Below are 26,888 nucleotides of genomic sequence, written 5' to 3' on the forward strand. Positions count from 1 at the left end.
TTTATAATTTAGTTGACGAAAATTGATTGTATCGGTTGAATAACGAGCCCATCCAAACGAGGGAATCTTTTAAATTGCTACGGCTTAGTCGTATTTAATGGACAAAAAGATGTGTACAGACCGAAGTCCATTGTTTGAGGCAACTTTTCACGGTGGTCTGTCAACAACCGATCGGATCAATTCATGACCCTATTGTAATCTCTGATATAATGTGTCCCAAGAGAAAACTGTTTTAGGATCGTTCCGTACAGGCAGCAATCAAACTTTTACGTGTTTAATTTGACTCACTGCCCAAACAGAACACCCTGGAAATGTCCACAAAATTTCTGTAGGCCTATTTTGTTTCAGTCCTACAATTTCGGTGAAATCCTACATGCACAATACAACAAGCGTTTTATTCTTGTCAATCTCAACAAGAACAATCAACAACAACAAAATTTCTGTACAACAAATGGCAGTGGGAAACACACATAAAGGGATTTGGACAAAATTCCTCAATTTGTTTCCGATTTTACTCATTCGGTTGAACATCCGGGTAACATGAGAGGTCAAGGGTCATGACCTTGCTTGCAATGCAACCGTCACCTTGCTGTAAAAACACGGAAGTAAATCAGATGAATGTTCTGCATTTTATTATCAACACAAACACCTGTCCTCACTTCGTTAAAACAAAATTGGTTTGTAATGGATACGTATAATGAGTTATAAAAGTTTGAGATGTTTGGTACAACGGGTTCTTTAGTTATTATACGTTTGCTTGGTACAATAGGTCCTTCAGTTAGCACATGTTTGCTTGGTACAACGAGATTTTTAGACACAACATGTTTAATTGGTACAACAGGTTCCTTAGGTACTATATGTTTGCTTGGTACAACTGGTTTATTAAGCACCATATGTTTGCTTGGTACAACATGGTCGCTTGGTGGAATTGAAAGAAAATTATTTTAAACAATTACCAATCGGTATCTCACCTCCGGGTAAATCCCCACCAACGCGTCAACTTTGTTGTAGAATTCCTCCTTCAGTGAGATCACAATACATTGAACCTTGTGTGACATTTGTTTGATGTATTCCGCTACTTTTCCAATGTTCGTGTTGTCTGCAAGTAAACCTTTTCCGTAACGGTAATGATCATCGAAACACAACAAAATTAAATGAAATTAAGAAATGTTTCAAACCTGAAAACTTAGAGGGAAAAAATAAACTACCCTTCATTTACCGTAAAATATTTAAAAAGCGTGGAAATTTTTTAGTGAGAAAAAAAATGCCGACTTGTTGTTTGTCACGGGGTTCGAACCCAGGACGCTCCCAGGGACGAACCCCGATCAGTTTTTAGTCAGTATTTATGTGCCAAACGCGCCCTGGACCGCTCGGCCAACATTTACAGACATTAGAAAGGCGTTGTAGCGCCCTCATGTGGACACACTGACCGAGAGCAGCATCGATTTCATCCAGCACGAAGAACGGTGAAGGCTGATAATCGTGGATGGCAAATATCAACGCGAGAGCGGCCACAGTCTTCTCGCCACCGGACAAGTTGTCCATTGGACGGAAGCGCTTTCCCGGTGCCACACAGTTGTATGTGGTGCCTGCAACAACAGTGACACCGTGTGGATTGTTGTGCAAATATTAAGAAAGGGGTTTGCTAACATTATAAATTAAGTCAAAAATATGCCAATTGTCTATTCTGGTCGAAGCGAGGTAATCAAAAAACGAACTTCAAAACTCGGCCGAATACGCCGTTTTACAATGTTTCGGTTTCGGCCCGGACTTTTTTGATACTTCGGCCAAAACCGAATTTTTTGATTGCATTGAATTAAAGTCTTACATTTTATTTTCGCCAATACCAAACGCCTTATATTAGCTATTTGTTGCATCTCTAAAATACAAGCAATGCTGTCTGCAAAATATCACAAGTTTAGTAAAGCTTCCGCATTGTGAAGTGATTTTGGTTTGTCGAAATTAAGTTAACCCCCATCGACAACACTAGATCCAGTTAAAAACATCCATAAGAAATGGGGATTTTAGGTTTGGCCTGATTCAGCCGAATATTCGGTTTCGGTCTGAACCTTTTTAGGCGGGTTCGGTGCATCACTAGTTTAAATCACATCGTACCCCCCAAGTGGTGTTTTAAAGCACATCTTACCGTCCAAATATGGTTCCTCGGGATTTTCTGGCCCCAGGAAAGCCTGTGCGCTGTTGTTTCGGGACAAATCCTTGTAAATGTCGTCGATCTTCGTCGAAACGTAATCGAAGCATTGATTGAAATGTTCCAAGCGTTTTTTGCGGATCGCCTCAAAATCCTAAATAAATAAAAGAAATCATAAAAAGATCATAGTACGCCAGGCCAATTGAAGGCGTGATACCGAGTCAGAAAGTCACCAAACATTCACCACCATTTAGCAAGGCCCTGCGGTGGGGTTCGAACCCACGACAGGAGTCTTTCCGCTCTACCAACTGAGCTACGCCAGATTGACCAGTATCAGTTAAGATGAAAATAAATCCCAGTTATGAATTTATGTTCATCTTAACTGATAAAAAATATGTATTTGTAAAAAAATTAACAGCAACAAGGAGAAATTGTTTTAGCACATTAGGGCGTATATATTTTTTACTTTATAGACTGGTTAAGCTAAAAACATATACTCTGGGGTCAAAAATAAATGAATCCTATTAAAAGTTGGAATTATTTTAAAAAGACCTTACATTGCACAAACCAACAAAGCATATAACTCCTAGATCAGGGCTGGGCAGCCTGCAGAGACGCTTGGATTTCAAAAGTACTGACAAACGAGTCCAATTATTACATATTTTAAAAATATATTAATATATTAAAATATTATTTTTGCGCTGACTAATGCGCCTGATGCTAGTTTTCTGCAATCTGGCAAATTGTGGCTAGAATCAAATACGAATTATACTTGTAGTTAAGCATATTTGGTAAGAAACAAAGCAAAATCACTTTGTGTGATGCACATGTGCGGCCCGCGATTTGACCGTTTTTTTAAATCGTTTTAGGGGCTTGTGGGTGAACCGCTGGGTCGTTTGGGGTCAAATTTCAGAAGGATTAAATTTGGATTAATAACTAACATCTGTCCAAATTTGAATAAATTTAAAGCACTCTTTTTTATCTAATATCTAACATTCTTTTTTGAACAAAACGCGTGGTACAAACCAGCGTTAGAAAGAAAAAAGAAAAGAAAAATACTGACAAAAATAATATGCACAACTATTTAGTAAAGAAGCCGCTAGCTCGATCTGAACCAATACGAGAAAAATGTTTACAAACCAAAAAAGGATAAACCAACAACATTTGTCACCTGCTTTGCCTTCTTGGCTCTTCTCCTGACATTGTCAAACTGATCCTTCGATTCGTGGTATCGGGACTTCACCTCATCCAGGTGGGTGACAGCTTTCATGTTGGGGGCGCTGTGTTGCTGGATAGTGAGGTGCAAATCGTTCAACCGTGACTGTAGTCGGTCACCTTCACGCTTCACTTCATCCAGGTCCAAATGCTGAAACAGAAACATTATGATGTCACAATATGTTTCATTGTGCACGAACAATGCTCCACTAATTATAATCAACATTCTTGAAACAAAACTCACTAAATTATGACTTTTCCAATTTTTTTTTAATCATTGGCCACTTCCCTAATCCCTATGTTTCAAAATTAAAAAAAATTGCCCATGAATGTTGTCGGAAGCTTTTTTTGACCAAGTTGTCACCGAACATCTCATATAATTCCACAAAACATAGTTTTGAAGGCGACATCAACAATATTAAACTCAACAATCTCATGACTTGTTTGTGACCACACATATTTACCCTTTCCCACAACACTTGGGGTCCCGACCCACAATTTTGGAAAACCCTGCACTGATGTAAATAAATTAAACAAAAGACCAATCTACCAGACACGTCATAATGGTGTTTGTTTTATTCAATTGTTCAAATATTTACCTTCAAATCATGCGGAAGTTTTTTGTATTCGATTTCGAGTTGTGCTTCTCTCTCATAGATGGCGCTAGTGTGCTGCGAGCTTGAAACTCCCATGCTCGACTGCTCTGAGGCTAAATCCTGTCACACAAAAAAGATTAAACAAAACGAGCAGAAAAATTTATCTGTTTGTTTGTTTTTATCGTCGGTGGGCGGGCAACGCCTGAATGCGTTATGCTCACAATGAGTCCGCCTTTAAGCTGCCTGTTTTTATTGCAAGTCCGATGATCGTTTTTATTCGATGTTTTCGATTTTAGGCAGTTTATAAATTTTAACCCATTGGGAACCTGGGTTGGAGCAATGCCGCTAAATTTTTTTGCTCAGGAAAACACTGGCGACCGAGATAGGGTTAGAACCCATGACCTTGTGATCACAAGGCGGTTGCGCTAACCACTCGGCGGCTATATCAGATAGGGGAGGTGAAGACTTACAGAGGGGTCAACTTCTGTCATTGAGCCTTTCTTTAAGGGCAGAGGAATGTCGTCCATCTTGCATTGCTGAAGCAGGGAATGACGAGTTTCTTTCTTCTGTTCCAGCTTCAACTCCTGAGCAGTGATCAGCTTCTGGTACTGGCTCAATTCCTTTAAACACAAGATATGTCAAATTTATTGTGACTTGGAACTGTTAAAAGCTTTATCGCAGGGTTAGGTGGTTGTCAATACAACTGGGCAAACTTAGTGCAAATGTTTCACGCACAATAAATTCCAACCGTGTGTTAACAAAAAGAACAATTTCTAAGAAAAAAAATAAAAAAATAACAAAACAACGTGATCATTTGATGTTTTCATTACAAGTTTTTGTAATTTCCATGGAAATAGAAAAAAGAGCGCTTTAAGCTGCCAAATCCCCACTTAAACCCAAGCATATGTTTCAGGTAACCTTTGCAACTTTGCCCAAATCCTTCCTTAAATCCTCAATTTCCGCACATTTCTTGTCACTTTCGTGTTTTTTCTCAATCTTTTGCGATTTCAAATTTTGAAGCTCATCTTCAGTTTCTTGGATCAACTAAAAAAAGTTTCAAGTTTTTGTCACAAATATTGAAAAATTAAACAAAAAAATAAGCAATGAAAATGCAAACACATCGACAGCAACACCAGAGTTATAAGTCGGGTCGGGCTCATCAGGTCGAGTTTCGGGCTTAGGTTTCTTCAGATAAACGGGCCTGACTTTACACTCTGTGTCAGTATGTTTTTGTGTTTTTGAAAACATTTAACTTGCTAATTAGCCCGTTGTTGGACCTGACCTAATGTCAAACATCCCTAAAACCGTTTGTTCAAGACCAGTTGTCTATTGTGTTTGTTGTCTTGGTCTTTCTTGGGGCTTCAATGTATAGGCCTGTCAATCAAACTTTCGGGCCGAAACGGGCTTCTCAAAAACGATTCGGGTTCGGGCCCCAATTTCAGGCCCGTTTACAACTCTGAGCAACAGACCAACAATTTTTCCAACACTGGGTTTATATGATTTCTATGCTCAAACCTTCATTGTTCTCTTTTCCTCCCTCTTGTGGTTCTCGATATTTTTCTCGTCATTTCCAATCATTTCCCGCCATTTCATCACGTTTTGAAAAGTATCCAGCGAGTTCTCGTACTCAAGCTGGTTAGTCAAGCGCGACTTCTGGTTGTCAAACTCCAATCTACAAAAAAAATCCAAATTTTTTTGATCATGAACATAAAGATCATAAACACAACACGACAATTTCCTACAGTATAAAAACCCTAATGCCAAAATGGGATTCAAATACAACCAATTTTTTTCCAGTCGATTGTTTAATTGTGATTTTAGGAAAGATTACTAACAGTGAGGAAAAATAATAACAAACAAGTTTTTGGTCAAAAGACCCTGCCACCTTTTCTTAAGCGTCTCCTGTTGTCTTCTTAGCTCTCTCTCCTCATAAACTCGAATATTTGGAACTCCAATTTGGACACAGAAAGTCCGGAAAACATCATCCTCAACCTGTAGAGCAAAAATTCGTGTGTCATGTTTCAATCCACAGAAAAAAGTTTTATAAAAATCAGCAAATTTCTCAAATATGTTGACCTCGTTCATAGATAACTTATAATGTCCGATTTCCCCCTCTCTCGACCGAATCCGTTCCTCAATTTCCATAAACCTTGGCTCAAAGTTTTGAAGTACTTGCTCTAATTCAACAATTTTCTAAAAATAAAATTCATTGTCCGGTTATTTTTATGCAGCCTTCTTTCTTTTTTAAAACAACACACACACAAAAATCGTTTTCAACCAATTTGTAACATTTACAACTTTTTGGCTCATTTTGGGAAAATTAGTAACTACCATGTTATAAATAGAAGGAAAAAGAAACACTATTTAACTTGCAGTATTTTGGGATTGACAACACAACTTCAAGATCAAGTTTACACATTGCAAGTCAGCCATATATAATTTATCAACCAATACTTCTCACAAGCCTCAAACATTCACCTCATCGTGATCTTTCATACTTCTCTTCTCAGTATTGTCCAAATCATTCTGGGTGTATTTTATCCGACTTTCCAGTCCAGTTATCTGACTTATCACATTTTTCAAGTCGGCTTCCTTGCGTTTCTTCTTCATTTCTGCATTTTTTCACACAAAACTTGATTAAAAGGTGCCGAGTAAGAAAATTCAGCGTGAAAACCAATACACCCATATATAAGCTATTGCTGCCAGGCAAAAAAGAAAGCTTCTAGAGCTCTTCTGGCAATCGTATTTATATACCAACGTTTCGACGTCCTATACAGTAAATGCATTTTTTGCTGTTATTTAATGGGTTTATCCTACTTTTTATATTGTTTTTCGACACATACGGATGTTATAAAAGCAGAATGCAAGCGACAGATTTAGTGGATTTCACGCTGCATTTTCTTGATCTGATTTTAATGACCCTGAATCGCGGTTGTTGCTTTACTTGAAAGGAGATTTCATTAACAAGAAATAATTTAACTTAAGTGCTGAGTAATGATGTAAATGTGCCCAGTAGTCCAAAATGTCATCATATTGTGCAAAACACGTTAAAAAACACTGTGTGCAACCAAATATGTTAAGCAGGAGAAAAATGGAACAATCGTTTTTACCCTCGCTTGTTTTTGTCAAAAAACATGATTATTGCCTCACAGAGTAACCCCTCATTTTCTCCCCGTACTTATTTGTAACAGATTGCTTGCAAACATAAAAACTTTCCCCACGAATGTTCCCGACCCACCTTGCTTGAGTTCCTCCGTCAACTTTTCCTTCCTCGATTGCAAATGATCCAACACCTTCTCGTCCCACTTTTGAGCTTTCTTCTTCAGATCGGTTGCTCCTCCAGAAATCACACCAGATTTTTGAAACAGAGTTCCATCCAGTGCTACAGCCTGCACAGCAATAGTTGTTATTTAATGGTGAAAATAACGGCCCAAATAGACGTGAAAAGCGATATACTTTATATACTCATATCACTGATGATGGTATGAGCATTTGCCGAACTGTTTTAAATATCAAGAATGTCGCTTTTTACGTCTATTTGGGCCGTTTTTTCCTCATTTAGCTTCTTAACAGTTCCAAACGTCGGAATAAAAATACTTTTGCCAGAAGAGCTCTATAGACTTGATAGTTGTTATGTTTTTCACAAACAATGTTACAGAACTCGTGTTCAGCATGCAAGGGTTAAACAGATAAAAGACTTGGATGATCAAGCAACTACAGACTTTGTTGAAACCAAACTTTTGAAACTGGTTACAGAAGTGGTTCCCAACCAGGGGGGAATTTTGTAATTTGTACGGTGGAATTTGTGTCACAATATTAATCTCTTACTGGTTGTCTGTGCTATGTGTTATTACTGCACGGTATTTTAGCCAAACCAAACTTGTAGGGAAAGGGTGCACAGGACAAAAAAGGTTGGGAACCACTGGATTAGAGCAAATGAACAAGTTGAAGTAAAGTATGAACACTTTGCAGACCAAACAGATAAAGTGTTCGAAAGTGTTATCTTGACTGTGACTGGTGCAGGTGCGTTTGGAAAAAAAGATTGAAATGGAACTGTATTATGCCATGCTCATCAACAATTGTGGCAAGAATAAATTTAAAATTGTAAGTGTGTGGAGTAAAATCATATTACTAGCAGGCAACAGTCAAATTGGTACAAATAATCAGTTTGCTAAGTTTACAGGTGAACTACCAGCTTGTTTGGTATGTGTTTAGTGATTGCTACAATTTCCCACAGCACTAACTACCGCTCTGCAAGAGGTTTCTGCAGAACTACATACTCATATTGCAACTGTGCTATTTTGATAGTACTTTAATAATATTGTCATTATTGCTCAATGCTTTGAACAGAAATAATGCTTTATCACCATAATACATTAAAACCCATTTTCCCCTACTGGATGATCAGTTCGAACATATATAATTTGTGCCTCTGCAATATGTTAGTCCGAATCAAGTTAAAACTTTATGCTGTGGATTTTTGCTGCATGTGATGGCAGTGTGGCTTTACAGAATTAGGGGTAGTTCATTGACCATGACCATCAGCCTTGATTGACAGTTGTGAGGTAAATTTGAACAGATATCATACAACCAACCACCAAATCATTGAATTATATGATCACAAATCACAAAACTTAGATGTGGGTATTTCCCATGACACGAAGCTTATCTGATTTGCACAGATGAAAAACGTCATGCATATTTCGTCATGCACGAATAACAGTTGAATGACATAACTACTGCAAGTCAATCACAAAAATGCTATTATGTTCATCAAGCCACACCAAAATTATGTTAGTTGCCATGCAACAAGCACACCATAGCAACGGTAACCTGGTTTCGTTTTGCGATGCCGTCCTGACGACCAAAGCTATCCTGAACAGAGACTTTAAGTTTAACCAAAAGAAAAACAAGAACCGGTGAAGTTTACAAACTTATATCACTTTACTATGGTTGCAAACACAATACATGTAAAAAATAAATGAAAATCTACATACATATGAATTAGATTTAGAACATGGCCCTGTAAAAATGAATGCAACCTTACAGTGCCGGCAAAAAACATCTTTACATTCAATGGCAAAAAAAAAACTTTACATGTCAATTCTGCAAAAAGTTATTAGCTTACTGTTTCCGCCAAAAGCATTGCGTTGCAAAAACGCTTATAGTTATGTCATAAGCTACTGTCTAGCTACACTTTAAAGCAAGGCCATTGCTCTGCGTGCCTAGTGTTGCTTTACAGCTTCGTGAATAATAAGGTGGTGAAATCACACAATATTTCTTATTTTCCTAAAGTTTTGAGGTCTTGCAAAATTTTTTTTCATGCACCAAAAATGGTCGAAAGAAGATGCAAATAGAAGAAAAATCTTGTGCCTTGACATTGTTAAAGAAGGGAAATTCTTTGATTGCTGCAGTGAGCATGGGCTTCTTGGCTGCACGGCGACATGGTAGCTCAAGATCCTTGTGGAGTCGATGACGACTTGTCCTGTTTGAAACGTTGTGGAGAAGCTCAGTGTGCTTGTTTTTTAATTCAACGGCGGTTATAGATGGATATGGGGTTACTTCATGCTTTGTAAGCTTATCCGTACTTGGCGAAGTCTTCTTAGCTGTGCCAGAACCTGATTTGCTCCCCGGAACCAACCTGTTTGGCAATTACGCCGCTGACCTTTTAATTGATAAATTACCCTTCTTGAGACCCCCAATATCTCTGGCAACAGCAATCACAGAATCTCAATTCTCTAGCAAAGTCAAGGCACAAGATTGTTCTTCCATTTGCATCTTCTTTTGACCCATTTTCGTGTTTAAAAATTTTTTTTACAAGACCTCAAAACTTTAGGAAAATACAAAACATTGTGTGATTTCACCGACTTTACTATTCACGAAGCTGTAAAGCAACACTGGGCACGCAGAGCAATGGCTTTGCGGTGAAGTGTAGCCAGACAGTAGCTGATGAAATAACTATGAGCATTTTTGTAACACAATGCTTTTGGCGAAAACAGTAAGCTAAGAACTTATGGATAATTGACATGTAAAGTTTTTTTTTGCCCACTGAATGTAAAGATTTTTTTTGCCGGCACTGTACTATTTTGAATGACCCAAGGTTATTTACTACCACTTATATCACTTAGCTGTTGTTGCAAAACACAATACATATCAATGAGATCTAAAAATTCACCCCCTTGAACATAATTGAATTTAATCTTATTGTTTTAATAGACTCAAGGCAATTTACAAACGCATTAAGACAAACAAAGTGTAAAACACGTTTAACTACAAACCTTGTGTCGTTGCACTTGACCGAACGCAACCCTTCGTGCATCATCGGCATTTTCACAAACCAGTGAATTCCCGCAAGTAAACTGCAACGCTCGCTTGATAGCTGGGAGTTCGTACTTGATAACATCAATCACAAGTTTGACTCCACGCGGCTCCCTGCAAAAGTTGTGCAACAAAATCACATTTGTGGACGGGTTGACATCCAACATTTATGAGTAAACTATAGTTTTGTCAAATTTGAGCAGAACTTTGATTCTTTCAGTCAGTGGTACTTAACCTGTGGGTAATTACCCTAGTGGGAGTAGTTTAACTATATGTTTAGGGGGTAACTAAATGATTATTTTGAGTTCTGTGTTGTTAAAGCTGGTAGTTTCATAATTAAGAACAAAAGATTATTGATTTATGTTTTTTTATTGTCAAGCCCACCTCATGATTGAAACTTACTTTGTGTTCAAGTATAACTTGACTTTTATAGCATAATATTTACTAGGGATGGGCCAACACCGCAAATGTTGTATTTGGTCGAGAACCGAGCATTTAAAACAGCGATGTTCGGTACCGAGTACTCGGGTTCTGGCTCGGCTCGGCCCATCCCTAATATTTACCATTAGTGTTAAGTTGTCACTCACCTAATTTCTCTCAGCTGGTCATTGATTGGTTTTGCATCAATATAATCCAAAGGAAGAAATGTTTCTGGCTCAGCGCATTGTTCCTTCATATACTGGATACAATCTCGAGCAGTTTTCTCCGTATCGCACACGATCGCGTACATGTACTTGCCCAGAACTTTGGTGATTGCAATCTTGTATCTATTGTGCACCGGTTCACACAGATCCAAAACTCGACCGTACTGCAACAATAAGCAAAGTGGGTTTGCAAGCTAGCTTCGAGCACTGAACCATGACCAGGTTTGTAAGAGATGAGTCAATATAACTTGGGGAAACTAAACACAAAAATCATAAATTGGAATTGTGAAAGGAAAAGGGGCATAACTTATGACATATATTGCTTAATGACAAACATTTACAGAAAATCCAGAACAAGCGTTTCGTCCACCAGGTTGCATATTAAACTAATTTGTCGTTCAACTGGTGTTATGCTAAACAAAATACTAGTTGTTGTATACTAGAACGGTAGGGCTTCTTCAGAGCAATGAATGATATATTGCGAGCAACACGCGAAAATGCACAAGAGCAGCGGGATATAAAAATCTTGTGTAATTATTTTTCATCATATCCTTGTACATTTTCGCTAAAGTTTGTGAAATAAAATTTGAATTAATTGTGGATAAATTTTGTGTAACTAAAGAGATGTTTTCAAATAAAATGTTTTTAATTAACTCCTAGAAAAGGATGAAATTTATGATATCATGTGACAAAACACTTGCTACGGTTGACTGCACAAAGCAGGGATAGCTTAACACAGCTATCATTACTCACCACACCAGGAAACAGCCTCCTCAGTGTCTCAAGTAATTCCAATCTTCGTTTCTGTCTGGAACTTTCCGTCCGATCAACTTTTGCATCTCCCTGTTTTCTCATCACCTCTTCAAGTTCAATGTTGATTTCACGAATTCGCTCGAACGAACTTTGAACCTGGTGACAGAAAAACAGAAAATTTATACACAAATTTGTTAACAAATGTCTACAATGTTGTTTTCACTTCGTAGTACGGGTATATAATTGCAGTGATCAGGAGCTGTGTCAAGTCACAGAGCACCAAACCAGCAATGGCATCTGTTTACAACCAAGTCCCTGTTTGGCTGAATTGATTGTTAGTCATAATCCTAATATTTCTAATCACCACATTAAATATCAAACAGACAAATGTACCGTGGTCATATTTATTTTGACAATAACACTATGTTGATAATATTGAAGTGTTACAACAACTCACCTGATTTTCAAGCTGTTGTTTAAGTTGTTTATGTTCTTGCAAAGTTTTTCGGCTTGTTTCGATGTAATCCCTTAATTTCTCGGCACGAGCTGATGCCTCTTCCAATTCCTTTTGTTTTTGTCGCTGCTGTGACCAAAGTTCGCTTTTCTTACGCCGTTCTGCATCCAACCTAATACAGGCAAAGAAAGAAATAACTGATACGACCATTTATGCAACAAGCCATAACAAATAGTAAATATTTGACACACACAAAATAAGCTAAACCTTTGTATATTTTATGTCTTATCACAGCCCCTACACTCAACTTACTTTTCCTGATCACTCTGTTGTTCTCGTTGGAGTGTCTCAATCTCTGTATTGATGGCAGTCGATCTTTTTGCTGCTTCCTCCTTCAGGTGGTTGTATTCACGAATCTGTGACTCCTCAAGTTCAAGATCACGACCCTCACCTTGACTCTCCATCTCCACCTAGTGGACATATTTGTGTTTATAAACAGATCAATTGTACCTAATTTATAATTAGTTTTTATCTTTATTTATTCGCACCTGTCCGTCAAACTCTTGTCGCTTCTGCTCAATTTCAGAAAGTTGATTTTCCAAATCCTTAATAACATGCATGTGGCTTTCGTGGCGGTTTTCAGCAGTTCGAAGAGATTTTTTAGCTGATTCTAATTTCTTCATCACAAAGTTTGTGTTTTCCTTTGCCTGCAAGAAAACAAAATACTTTAAAGATGTTTATTTGGAGTTTAACTTGATGTAAAGCACAATGGTTTGTGCCGTGGTCTGTCATGTGATTATTTCTGCACATATAAAAGTGGTATTTTATTCTTTGGTAAAAAGCATCTTGCATGGCTAACTTGCATGAAAATAGCCAACATTATTTAATCAACTGATTACAAAAAGCTATTTGATATCTCACTTTAATGTACAAAGGTCTTTTCTTGTTTAATTCAGTTTCTTTTTCTTGAATCTTTTTGTCGAAAGCAGATAATTCCCGAAGAAATTTTCCTTGTTCTTGTTTTCGTTTTTTCACTTCTTCATCAATTTTTTCACGCTTCTTGAGGTGATGCTTTATGTCGCGGTTCTTCGTCTGTCAAAACAAATTTCATTAAACTAACATTTACCCAGTACTGCAAGTGGAGATAAAACTGTATAAAAAAAAGGTTTTGAAGAAATGTTACAAAAACAGTTAACACTTTTAGTCCAGTTGATATAAATCTCTGTCAAAATATGTTTTGCTTAGAGTTAGAGTTTTGATCAAAAATGCAACTGTCTGGTAATGTACATCAAAGCCAAACAGCCCATGCCATTAATGTGTTATCAGCGCGGGTATGGGGCAACAATTGGTGGCGTTAAACTTAAAGAATCGGGTCTTGTATCATTATAATGTAACAAAAGTGACTTTTCTAACAAATGCTTGAGGTAGTTATACTGTATAATTGTTAGCAAAGGTTTAAACCAAATATTGTGCATAAGTTATAGTAGCAAATTATTGTGCTCAAGTTGTGACATTATTTTCATTGTAATTCGTCATTGATGCTGTTGAGGCCTTGCAGCAGACAAGAGAATTGTGCACAATAATTGAAACAATTAACAAAGCCCGCATTGAACGCGTGTTTGGCTGATTGCTGGCTGCACTGAACATGTTATTATATGAGTCTATGTATGCAACTTTTTTGTTTTCAACGCAACAAATGTCAACTAACGTCAGTTTCTTCATGTATCGCTTCCATTTCTCTCTCATTGTAAAAAAGTTTAAACAACATTAGTTGAAGTTTTGCCAGGGAATGATCGTCGTGAAGTTTTCTGTATTTCTCTGCTTCGTCTTTCTCCTGTTTCGCCTCTTTTCGCTCGGCAGCGATCCCTGCAACAAAACTACAAAGTAAGCGACATTAACTCAAACACAAACCACATCTTTAACAACTAAAGTCCAGCAAAAAGTCAAATTTTCCACAGAAAAAGCATTTCACCTTTTTTCTTGTGAAATGAATATTCTGTGTCTTGCTCTGCTTTGGTCATTTCTACTTTGGCTTTATCATAATCCTCTTTAAACTCTCCTGAACCGCTGATTTCCTCAAAAAGTTGGGTTCGTTCTTTTGGATTCTTCATTGCTATCGAGCCAACTTGACCCTGGTAATTAAAATTGTATCACTATTACTACATCATCTCTTAAAGTTAAACTACATTTTTTGGTACAAAAATAAAACAAGTAGCTGATTTGTAAGAAAATAAAACAACTGCAATTCAATTCATCAGTTAATTTACATTGAAGTCAATAATAGCTTTATTGCAGTCTGTCTTTAAGTTTGCAAAGTTTAAATTGTGACACTATTTAGCCTGACAAACCAACAGAAAAGTAATTCGTGTAATGAATCTAGACTGCTGCACAACACTACTTCGCTGACAACGGTTTAATGTTCTTCACATAAAAATACAATCAATCAAAAAACAATTCAACTTTTTAAACCACAAAAGTTTAACAGAATCATTTTTTACAAACAAACTTACTTGAAAGACAAGAAAGTTTTTGACTTTGATGAAAATATTGATTTTTTCCATTTCTTTGTTGTAATCAGCATGAGAAACAACTTTGTCATTAACTCTGTGTTCTGCTGAGGAACCCTTAATGATTCTAAACAAGATGAGATGGTTGAAATTAATTGATACAATTTTGAAGAAAAACCAGTAAATTTTAGTGATTGGGCGAACACCCGGAACTCGGTACTATCGAACGATTTCAGTGGTATCGATACTCATACTAGGTATTGAAATATTTTGCCCCAGTTTTCAATACCAACGTTCGATACCAAAGGCCGGTTTACACCATAAGAATACGGGCAACGTTTCGCCAATATATATTTGCCACAAAATCGGGAAAAAATTAGCCAGTGATATACAACTAAGTACAACACTACACTTAAGTACTCGGTATCGAAGGTATATACATGTGGTACTCGTACACGGTATCGATACTCGCTTCAAAATCTGATATCGTCCCATCACTTGTTATTTTATTCCAACAAATAATTCATTTCATTATCAGTGGTTTATAAATGAAAATCATGAAATAGGGCAACAATAAGAAGATGTGACATTATACCAGGAGAAATATCATTTGGTTTAGTTTTTGTTTTTGCAAAATCCATATTCAGTTCTCAAGTATGCAATTTGTTTTTTCTACCTTGAAAATTCAGTTTTTTCTCCATTTTCGTTGCAGTAAGTTGCTGAAACTCTTGCTCGATTTGCGATGGGTCGACCGATTGGAGCTCCGTGAATTAAATCTGAAAGTTTCTTCACTCGAAGGGAACTGGTTTTCTCCCCAAGAACAAAACTAATTGCGTCCATAAGATTTGACTTCCCTAAAAATAAAATCAACCATTTATTGTTTACAAAGCAACTGTATCCGTTCAGAAATTGATATTTACAACACACTATAGCTAGACTGCAAATCTAACTAAAAGCAAAAATATGTCAGAGGAAAAATATGCTATAAAAAACAGTACAAATTTGTTAGGTTATCACCTGATCCATTTGGTCCGATAATTGCAGTAAATCGCTTGAAAGGAATCAAAATTTTTCCGCGGTAAGACTTGAAGTTTTCCACCTCAATGCTTTCCAAATATCCACTCATTATTTCTTCAATATTTTACAAACAAAATTAGGCACTCAGCAATTAAGAAGCCCTTCAAAACATTGCCATCTAAGGACTTCTACATGTGCAAGAAAGAGAGGTTTTGATTACACCGTTTATCCCACAAACTAGCAACTTTGAACTTGGTTAATATGTTTTACTGTAGCAAACATAAAAAAAAACCTAAAACTATTTTTAGTCACTAAAACAGTTTATTTTATCATAAAAAATCTTTTACAAACTTCTGAAAACAACCCAAAATTTCCGCCACAAAAGTTTTTTTATGTGCAGGAAATTCTGCAGTGGTCTGGATTTTTTCTTTCTGCAATGGAATTTGTAATTATAATTGAGTTTTTAAATTCGGTTTGCAGAACGTAGAACAGTTTTACATGCAGCTGCAGCAAGCCACACACAAAATTACTAATATCAAAAATATCAAAAACAATAACATTAGCAACAGCAACCCATTTTCATTTTTTCCGCTCGATCAGATTATTTTGCCGCCATTTTAGTTTACTTGTCTAATCCAGAGCTGTGGAGTTCAGGGAGAAAATGTTGTCATAGTGGATTTTACAAGATTCTGTGACATTTAAACAAAAAAATGCTTAGTACATTAAAGATACAACTGGTAATGAGCGTTTTATTACAGCGCAATACCTTCTGTAAAACGTTTTTTACGGTTGCTTGGGATAAGATAGGCCTGCTTATGTCATCTGAAACCGGTCTCTACCGCGAAAAGTTTATTTTCTGTCTATTTGGTTTATCTTTTTGCTGTGTTGTTGTCTCACCAAGCAGCAAGCACTCGGCTTAAACGAAGGTTAATCAAAAGCAATCACACAAATGCACAAGTGTCTTGAGTGTACGCGTCATACCAGCAGGAAACTCGGGGGCTTGGAAAGTGGTTTTGTATCTTTGTTTTATCGATAGGAAGTGAATGCGAGACGTAATGATGAAAAGCTTTTGAAGCGAACTGTACGACTCACTCCAGGAAATATGCTGCACATTATCAGGTGGGGAATTCGGCAATATACACAGACAAGGTTGTTGCAAACGACTGCTGGGTGAAAGAGTTTAAGTATAACTTTGTCGAACTCAAACTGATGACAATGATTTCACTCGGTAACAGAAATCATTTGTCAGGCAGAATTTTGTGCAAGAGGAAAGATTTATTAAAATCTGTTTCTTGTTGTTTGCAGCAAATCAATAGTGCAGAAAAGTAGAGAAAATATTCAGTAGCATTTCATGTAATAACTTTTACAATGGTTTCAACAAACGAAGTAAGTAAAACTGTGATAATTTACAACTTTGGTTGTGTTGCTAGCATTTTGCGAACATTGTAATAATATGCAAGAAATTACTCAACTGTAACAAACCTATAGTATAGGGAATCGTTGGCTAAATACCTTGATGGCTGATAAGTTTATATTTATGCTTATTTGTAAAGGAAAACATATTCAAGATTTATAATTTGTTCGTTTCCGTAAAGCTACGAAAATTGGACTGTCGTGACATCACGTGTGACCTTGACAAGTTTGAGGCCGGTTCAGGAGGTTTCGGGGATGTTATATTTGGATACCACAATGAGTTAAAGAAGGAGGTTGCCATCAAATTATTTACAGTCGCTGGTGCAACGCACAAAAAGTCACTGGTTGTGAAAATGTAGGATTTGTCACATACAAAAACTACAATAGCTACATTTATCGAAATATTCTTAAGGTTTCAAGAAGAAATGGAACATTTGCTGAAAGCAGATCATAAAAATGTCGTTCGAATTTTCGGCTACGTCCAATGGTCTTTTGCAATGGGAATTGTGATGGAATACTGCAAAGGTGGAGATTTAGAAACTTTACTAATGGATACATCCAAAGAACTGGGCCTTGCTGTGCGCGTTCGCATTTTACACGAAATAGCAACAGCAATAACTTTCTGCCACAACTTGCCCGACAAACGTTTAATTCATCAGGACTTAAAACCTGGAAACATTTTGCTCACTGAAAAGCTTCAATGCAAGGTTGGCGACTTTGGCTCCGCCGAACTGGCAACACACAGTACTTCGGCAACTGTGAATCCTTTGGCACGAACCAAGAAAGAAAGGCTTCAATACACTCCATACTACACCGCGCCTGAAAAACTGAAGGACCCAGCCACCAAACCCAAGACGAAACATGACGTATATTCTTTCGGAATGATAACTTTCTCGGCTCTTGCTCGTGAAGCTCCTTATCCACATCTGGAAGGCGAACAACGAAGAAAGCTGTTACGACTAATCGAGAACGGAAAAAGACCGGACTGTCAAGAAATACAGGATTGGATGCAAACTTTGGTCGGTGAAGACAGAGAAATTGCAGAGCAACTCCAACTACTGATGAAGCGATGCTGGGATCAAGATCCCACAAAACGGCCCACAATGACTGAGATAAAAGAAGAATTAAAAAATCTGTTGGAAAAGCAAAACCCAGAAAACCTACTTTCTCAAGTAGAAAGTGTTGCCAGGGAAATGGTTATCAATCAACCATCCATCAACGAAAGTCAACGCGTCCCGCTTCATTATTTCTCACCAAGGACTGGACGTTTTGAAGGTAAACCTACATATTTAACACCGCAAACGAAAGTATTCTTTAAAAACAAACTGTTTTACTTTCCAGTGCCGTCTACTACATCTAGTCGCACAATGGAACGACCTAACGAACCAGCAGGGGACGCACAAGAGCACGGTTCGTCTCAACAAGGGGAAATTCCCACCAGTAGCAGGTCACAGCAGCCGGGTATGAGATACATTGACTTGTTGGAACTTGTAGTTATCCACATAATGCTGATAGTTGTATTGTGACCGATAATTTTGTGTTACATTTTTAGATTCCATCGAAGGAACAGAGAGTAGGGAGGTCAATACATCCATAGAAATCACACAACCAAAAACATCAACTGTGGAAGTTTCAAGGGAAACCCCCCAACCTCAGCACCCGGGTATAAGAAATTGAAAACCTAATCGACTGTGTTTGCGCCAACTAGTGGAATATAAAACAAACATGTTCTAAGCGCTTTCTAAGGTCATCTTTGTGTTTAGATTCCAGCGATTCTGCAAGTACCGGAGTTCAACGCTCCGCCGAATCTACAGAGGAAAGTTCCCATTCCAGCAAATCACCACAGCAACACCCGCGTAAACCAACAGGGGGCGCACAAGAGCAAGTTTCATCTCCTTCTCAGCAAGGGGAAATTCCCACCAGTAGCAGATCACAGCACCTTGGTAAGAAAAGTTTCTAAAGTTGAACAAAAACGTTTTCAAAGTTTTTGTTGTGCTTAGATCAAACAAGACCTATAAGAACCCAGGTCAAAGAAATTCCCCATTCCAGCACATCATCACAGCAACCTGCAGGTAAACCAATCACAAATAAACACGTAAAAATGATGTAAATACCTTAGAACAGTGGTTCCCAACCTTTTTTGGACGCGACCCAAATACTTTCCAAAATTTTGTTTTGTGGTTTCTCGCGACCCATGGACATGCATTCTTAGTATTTTGGTTGTATGTTTGTGTGCAAATGAGGCAATTACTGCACCAGTTTGGATAATCAAAAACACAATCAACTATTATTTGTTTTTTCGACCAAACATTTCCGTTTGGTCCGAACTTTAGAGAGCTGGTTTTAAATCATTATCAGCCAAACAACGCTCAACAGTGAGCTAACACATACCTTATGACGTCACAAACAGAATTAACTTGTATCCTTCCAAGTTGGCACAAAATTATTATTGGGTTATAATTTTTACAACAATTTAAAACCTTGAAAATAAAAAATAACGCAATAAAACGAATTCAATAAAAAGATACTCTTATTGTCACAAAAACAGGCGACCCAACAGAATTGTCAGGCGACCCAACTTTGGGTCGCGACCCATAGGTTGGGAACCACTGCTTTAGAACACTATACACAGATCTGTTCATAAAGTTAATGGTGAAAATAAAGACCCAAATAAAAGTAAAAAGCGACATGCTTTATTGTTCGAACATCTCAACAAATGTATATGAATACTTTTGTTATAAAGGTGGAGCCTCAAATTTCCGCAAAACTTCTGGTTTTAGACGAAGTCTTCAAACGCTGTTTGGAGTCAAAAAAGAAAAAAAGCCAACTTTAAAAGAAACACCAGGTATGTTTTGATGGTTTGAAAGAAATATCTTAAAATTCTTAGGTTGTAAAATCTATCTATTTAATGTAACACACCCAGCAAACCACCATGTAGTGGAGGCAAAAAATGTTTTTACTTTTTTTAGGTAGCAAATTTAGCTGCAATACACCGCATGGCGAAATAGGGAATTTGCTACCAAATAAAAACAAAACACGATTCGATTTCAATAATTGATCGACTTTTCTGGCATTTTACGGCGAACCTTTTCAGTTTGAACACGAAACAGCGTCGACCTTTATTTAAAAACCGGGTTCAGACCTCATTTCAGAAAAGCTTGCAAGTTTTTACACTTGTCCTCAATGTACGGTCGTAATTATTATGTACATTTTTGCAAATGAGAAAGGCTTATGTAGGTATAACTACGCTCTATCGAATAAACCAGCCTGGAACTGCGGAAAGCTGGTGGATAAACCAAAATTATCCACAGCTAGCTAGTTCATAATCAGCATTTACATAAAAATTCCACAAAAAAACAAAACCTTGAAATTTTTTGAACTTTTAAGCGACCATATTCGAATGCAATAAACGCTGAAGGTCAGTCAAAATTCGGAGTTGTAAACGGGCTTGAAACTGGAGCTCGAACCCGGCCCGATTGTGAAAGTACAAGTCCGAAATCCGGCCCATACCGAATCGTTTTTGAGAAGCCCGTTAAGGCCCGAAAGTTTGATTGGCAGGCCAATATTTGAAGCCTCAGGAAAAACCAAGACAACAAACACAATATACAATAGGTCCCGAACAAGGCGTTTTAGGGCTGTTTGACATTAGGTCAGGTTCAGCAACTGGCTGCTAGTTAAATTTATTCAAAACAATACTGACACAATGTAAAGTTGGGCAAGTTTTCTGGAAGAAACACAGGCCTCAACCCGGCTAGAACCCCAAAAGTACCCAACCAGAACTCGGCCCGACTTACAACTCTGTGTCTGCAAACTTGTTTGCAACCGGTAAACTTTTACCATTGTTTAAATTATGATTCTGAATGCATATTTTTTGCAAAATCACCGTTACCACTCGAGCTTAGCGCTATGCAAACCGCCATTTTGTTTTTGGAGGGTGTCATGGCAACCGTATACCATGGTTCAGTTGATGCGAACCACGTGCTACCATTCATGCATGACCGTTTTCATGGCAAGATTTTTGCGCCTTTAATCAGCTACCCGCCCTGGTATGATTTTAAAGTTGGTTAAAAAAAACAAAATCGAGCGAATAAAGTATTTCCTTCCACTTATCAATAAGGGGAAGTCCCAGAAGCCGGGTTTCTTTATTGAAAGAGTCACTTTGGAAATGTCTTTTTGACTATTGTTTAGCTCCAGTTAGACAAGGTGATGAGAAACGTCCCACTGCACCACGAAAGGAAATCGCTCATTCCAGCATCACATTACCACAGCAAACTGCAGGTAAACCAATCACAAATAGACACGTAATAATCATTTAAAAGCCATTTTTGTGAATCTGACGACTCAATTTCTCTAAGTTTCTGGTTTACAAAACTTATTTTACAAAAGCATTCCAGTGCCATTCCTTTCCAAAATCCAGTGCTAATCCTCACGTTTAAGTAAAACATCATTTATTTAAACTGTATTTTTTTATCTTTGGAATGAAAATAGGACTTTTTGTCGCAACCAGACAAACTGTTGGCGTCGAAACATCTAACCACAGACAAATGCCAAAATCTAGTCTTCAAATAAGGGTTTGTCACATTTCAGGCATTTCATTAGAGCGGGGTTAGGCAACACTTTGCATGCAGCGAATCAAAACCAATATCAGCTATAAAGTAGCGGCGGCCCGAATTTATTTTTCACTTTCAATTCCACTTTTATTCATTTTAGCGGATTTACGCCAGGTCGTCTCGTTTTTAGAACATTCTGCCAACATCGCAAACAGACAACTTTGTTGAAATTGTTAAATATAATTCTTATTGTTTGCTGTTTAAAGTTTTAGTCAAATCAGTCGAGTGATTTTTTTTAGGTATTTTGAAAAAGGTTCCTGTTTTAGACTTGAGCGCATTTCCATGGACAACCAAACAATTTCTTGCCGTTTTAAATTGACTATTTCGTTCGTTAAACTGCGACCGTTTTATTTTAAGTTGGTTTTGCTACTCTGCTGCGATATGCAGTAATTTAGTGGTTGTATGTTTTCCAACAACAGCCAGTTCATGTGTTTACCGGTATAAGGTTGTATGTTTTTACACAGGAAATAAACCCGTAAAATAATAAAGTTTGTAAAAACCATAATACCTAAAAAACAATAGACATTAAACCCAAATCGAACTGGTAGAGCAACTAATACAGGAACTCGCGTGGTAAATTTCTAAGCCAGCAATTATTGCCATTGCAAACGCCAATGCTCCGTTGCGCCACGTGTCGGAAATTAACTGGTCTGTGATGTGAGTTCCTGTATTAGTAGCTCTTTCAATCCTACCTGAACACATATCACAAACAGTTTGACTCCCTGGTGTAATAGCAGGGACGCACTTAAAATTAGTTCACTAATTTACATCAAATACATGTATCGTAAATGGTAGGACTAATGTGGTAATTATTACATAAGATGCAGTGAACATTAAAACGTCAAATTGTTCTTTTAACTATAATAATAATAGCATTGTGACGCATCAAAATCTTTCTTCGACAACAATAACATCAAGTTTTTGTAATTTAATTTAAAAAAAAGAACATAATAATAATAATGAATTATCTTAAATAAATAACTGTTCAAATTCTGACAGTTAATTAAAGCTGTTTGGTTTGGGATGAGATCTTGTAAAAAACTGATAGAAAATTAACTTCAGTCCCAAGCCCTACCCCTGATTCACAACTATTCTAATAATTTCGCTCTTTACGCCACCTATCTTTTTTTTTCCGCAACCTTTTTTTTGATTTTTTTTTTAATTTTATTTAGTTCGAAACTTCATTATTTTTATAAAAACAACTCTTTAATTTATTTTTAGATGAAGGTGACGACTTCAATCAACTCGTACAAAAATATGTTGATTTATTAAACACGAAAAAGTATGACGAAGCAAAAACGACAAAACAACAACTTTCAAGGTCATTTGAAAGTCAACTAGTGGTCACTGCAGAAGACTTGGAAGCCGAAGCCACAAAATATCAAAATGAAGGAAAATATTTGGAAGCCATTTTGTTTTCCAGCATAGCCGCAGATTTCTATGTAAAGAAAAATCCCGACTCCGCTGTAGCGAGAAGTGTAGCGAATTGTGCGTGGGAAATTCAAAAAACAATCCAACTTTTGATGCAAAATTCTAATTTATTTTCGAAGTTAAGAAACGGAGAAATCGTGCGCAATCACGTGATCCCACTGATGCGTGACATGACTCAGCAAATCCGCGACCTTCAAATAAACGAAGAAATTCGATGTGAAGGGGAGGTTTGGTGTTTGCATAACATTGAAGGGAGTCAAAGTTACATCGGGGATTTGGCATCAATGGAAACAACAATAAAACTTGGACTTGAACTTATGGAAACAAAGTTCGGGAATGAAAGTTCAAAGTATGGAATCTACGGCTCTTTGTTGAACAATCTTGGTGTTGTTTGCGGTGAAACTTCACGATTCAAAGAAGCAATCGAATATTACACAAAAGCAATCGAAGTTTACAAAACAGCGGAGGATTTAACTGAGGAAAAACGAGGAGAAAAGATTGCAAAGAGTGAGAAGAATTTGCAAATAAACAAAGCAAAGTTAAACAAGTGATTAAGTTTGCTGCAAAACAAAAAGTTTTTGTCAGTGACAAAATTATTGTGAAACAAATTCACATTTTCATTGTAAATAAACTTTGTTTCATTTTTTTCTTGACTTTGTGCACAATCTCTGTATTTTAGTGACGATTATTTGTACAAATGTAAAAATAAAACTTACTGCTTAAAATGTTGATGAAATTTCAAAATTCCTGATTTTCACAAACTTTTTAGGGTATTTGTCACAAACCCACAAACAACGATTTCCAAAAAGAAAATCTGAAAAACAAAGAATTAGATTGTGGAGTTTATTAGCAGTGAGAAAGTTGTAGGTTTCAAAGATCGAAGACAAAAAATTAAATGAACTTACAATAATGGGGCGTCCATGCCAGTAAAAAAATGGAGAACAGATATAATGCGGTAAAAATGTTTTGAAACTAGTTTTAGACGTATGTTGTATCTTTTGAATTTTAAATTAGTGTTAGAATTGATCCCCATATGCTAAGTATCACAAAACAACAAACCTTGCAAAGTTACACCGACCAAACACAACCATCTGTACATTTTCAAACCAACAAGTTTCCACAAGTAAACTGCAACTCTCGATAATTGTTAGTCTGAATATGATCACAATTATCACCAATTTTTCCATGAACTCTGGAAATGAAAAATTGAAATTAAAATCTTGGTTCTGGTCCATTAATAATCTTAGAAACAAAACCAGCAGTTACTTATTCTTGTCAACAACATTAGCAAGGTAATAATTCGGAATTCAACAAACCCAAAGTATTTATAAAACACAAGTTGTCCAACCCATTGTTACGCCTTACAGCTTCATATATGTCAGTTTGTGTGCAAAATAATTCAGGGGATACATATAGGGGAAAACACAAAAATTTTTTGAGTTTTGCTCACACAAATTATTTGGTAGTTTTTACAAGCACTGTTGTAACACTAAAATATTTATTAAAAAAGCAGTTCAAATCATTTTTTGTCATTGAGATTAAATTAAAAACAGGAATTAGGAATTAAAACAAAACATATATTTTTATTTTCTGAGAATAGTCAAAACAAACCTGTTTTAAATCATCTTGCTTTGATTATTTTTTCCACCAGGAAGATTTTCTCACTTGTTTCATAAAATTCCTTCCACATAAGATGAAGCTTCGTTTAATTCCATTTGTTTTTATTGCTGCGGACCTGGAGCTTCTGCCACAGCAAAAATAAATTAGATAAACCAAGAGGAAAGATCATGTATTTGAAGTTTCTAAGCATCAAGTATTTAAGATGGACAACTTTATGTTTACAGAAAATTTTTAAAACTGAATCTGAATAATTTCTGGTGTAAAGTAAAACAAGCAAACTAATCTCATACAAACAAACATTTACATTGTTGGGGGCGGCCGTTAAGGTTAAGAACATGGCCAGTCAAGATCGTAGACTGATGCCAGTGTGTTTACAGTGTCCAGTGCATATTCAGTGTGTTTTATTAAACAAAAATGCAAAAGCTTATATAGCGCAAAACACGTGGTACCAAATTAACAGAGGACACTTAATCACATTGGCAGGCACACCGCTGTTTCCTGACTCAAGTATGATTTATACAATAACAAAGGCAAAGGAATCTGTGACGGCCTAATCCCCGACACACAATCCCGAGCAACCATCAGGTTTAGGCTGCTCAGAAATATGCTGCAGTTTATTGACTTATGGCATTAGGTAGTTTTAGAAGTTTATAATGTTAAATCTAATGCTTTTGGATGTCAGCCACTACAGCATCGTTATTGTTCACAAACTGATGTGTCAGTATATACATTATAATATTCCAAGGGCATCCATTACAACTTACTTCTGTTTCTCACAACAAGGTTTCTCACAAACAAGATGTCTCCTTCAGATGGTAATCACGAATTTTGACTTTTCAAGTTGAAATCATCTTTAAATTAACTTATCTCTTTTCCTAATAAAAATAATATTTAATGTAGACAGGGAAGAATTATGAAGTAAATCATGCTGTGAAAGTGTGGTGTCATGATATGCTTTGATAGCGACCCGAGAAAAAGAAAAATACTTACCTCAATCCACAGCGCACATTGTGTGCAGTTTGTCTATGACATCACAATGACACAATAGTACTTGTGCTGACATCACAATTCCAATAATCAATCATGGGATTTATTATTTATGTTTATTTTTTTGCAATGGTTTAAAACTTCAGTTGTGAATTTCTCAGTGCCTGTAAAACAAATAATTATTAGCTGCGCACTTTGACAAAAAGTACTGTATCATTTTTAAACATTTCCACTCAGCAAGATTCCAACAAGAAAAGGCGGATGAGGGAACCGGACCCGATCAGCGGTTCGTAAAACAGCAGCTGAGATGTTGATAACACTTCGCGTATCTGATTCCAAAAATGTATTTACGTTTATTTGTACGAAAAGGGCTGAATCTTGAACTGACAAAGCCTATATAAGCAAACGAATCATCTTCGAGTTCTAATTTACAACAAACAAAACAGCAGTGATGGGGAGACTCGAGTCACCTTTTTTAAAGACTTGACTTGACTCGAGTCTCAGTTGTGAAAAGACTCGACTTGACTTGGACTCGTCTTAGTAGTGACTCGGACTCGGACTCGGACTCGGACTCGGACTCGGACTCGGACTCGGACTCGGACTCGGACTCGGACTCGTCTTAGTAGTGACTCGGACTCGGACTCTTTATTTCACCAACAAAACGGAAATTTCTTTTAATTAATAACGTGTTCAGTTGGTTTGAACCAAACAATAGCAGCAACTTACTGTGCTATGCAAAGTTATTTTTGCTTAATTTTAACGTAACGAAGTCGCTGCTACATGAACAAACATTCTTACGCTGGCATTAGACGTTGTACTTATTGCTTGGGTTAAGATAATCGAATGCAGTACGCGCAAGGCCAAGTACTCGCTTTTAAGTGCTTATATTACTGAACAAACGCTCTAGCGCATGCCATAAAATATGATTTTTTGGTTTTGAAAAACTCCTTTGAACTTTGAAGATTGACGTTCTTTTCCACGCTATTTTAATGGAGTGTCAATTAACGTGTTTGATGAAAGTTGACCCTACTCTAAGAAAGGGACTTTGATGGGATATGTTTACTGTAATGAAGCGGTGTCCGTTTTTAATGTAAAAAAGTCGCGATAAACCATTCAAATAGATTAACTATCTAAACCTTTAACCTTTTTTGCAAAAACTTTTTGGGACTTGCCT

The 26,888-nt window shown here is 36.9% G+C and overlaps 2 protein-coding genes and 1 long non-coding RNA gene across 7 annotated transcripts; 1 reads left to right on the top strand and 2 right to left on the bottom strand.

Annotated features, from left to right (window-relative positions):
* Positions 1–376: 376 nt before the first annotated feature.
* On the bottom strand, positions 377–15,864 carry LOC145213412 (structural maintenance of chromosomes protein 1A-like). 2 transcript variants are annotated; one of them, XM_080081667.1, is made up of 26 exons: positions 15,654–15,864; positions 15,313–15,490; positions 14,640–14,763; positions 14,102–14,261; positions 13,838–13,995; positions 13,051–13,221; positions 12,678–12,836; positions 12,442–12,599; positions 12,133–12,301; positions 11,676–11,831; positions 10,866–11,086; positions 10,239–10,392; positions 8,794–8,835; positions 7,199–7,349; positions 6,439–6,572; positions 6,037–6,153; positions 5,846–5,952; positions 5,476–5,632; positions 4,879–5,004; positions 4,431–4,580; positions 3,964–4,080; positions 3,321–3,515; positions 2,147–2,303; positions 1,431–1,589; positions 972–1,099; positions 377–589 (listed from the first exon to the last, which is right to left on the bottom strand). In XM_080081667.1, the coding sequence occupies exons 1-26, from the start codon at positions 15,760–15,762 to the stop codon at positions 512–514; spliced, it is 3,735 nt and encodes a 1,244-aa protein (XP_079937793.1). In that variant the 5' UTR covers positions 15,763–15,864; the 3' UTR covers positions 377–511. The 2 variants fall into 2 exon arrangements, with proteins under 2 accessions (XP_079937793.1, XP_079937794.1); XM_080081668.1 differs by lacking the exon at positions 1,431–1,589.
* Positions 15,865–17,220: 1,356 nt separating this feature from the next.
* LOC145213672 (uncharacterized) lies at positions 17,221–23,832 on the top strand. The gene is made up of 8 exons (XM_080082040.1): positions 17,221–17,421; positions 17,479–18,341; positions 18,408–18,527; positions 18,619–18,729; positions 18,830–18,988; positions 19,067–19,138; positions 19,810–19,911; positions 22,898–23,832. Coding segments are annotated over exons 1-8 (2,190 nt in total). The 5' UTR covers positions 17,221–17,419; the 3' UTR covers positions 23,659–23,832.
* Positions 22,925–25,879, bottom strand: LOC145213673 (uncharacterized). 4 transcript variants are annotated; one of them, XR_013856873.1, is made up of 5 exons: positions 25,718–25,879; positions 25,492–25,602; positions 24,719–24,851; positions 24,167–24,299; positions 22,925–23,921 (listed from the first exon to the last, which is right to left on the bottom strand). It is a non-coding gene; the product is annotated as an uncharacterized LOC145213673 (long non-coding RNA). The 4 variants fall into 4 exon arrangements; XR_013856875.1 differs by lacking the exons at positions 25,492–25,602; positions 25,718–25,879 and adding an exon at positions 25,032–25,401 and having other exon boundaries at positions 22,925–23,667; positions 23,824–23,921; XR_013856874.1 differs by lacking the exons at positions 25,492–25,602; positions 25,718–25,879 and adding an exon at positions 25,026–25,374.
* Positions 25,880–26,888: the final 1,009 nt, after the last annotated feature.

This window comes from Phallusia mammillata, chromosome 2 (genome assembly GCF_965637545.1).
Source record: "Phallusia mammillata chromosome 2, kaPhaMamm4.hap1.1, whole genome shotgun sequence".
In the NCBI taxonomy this organism is placed as follows: domain Eukaryota; kingdom Metazoa; phylum Chordata; class Ascidiacea; order Phlebobranchia; family Ascidiidae; genus Phallusia; species Phallusia mammillata.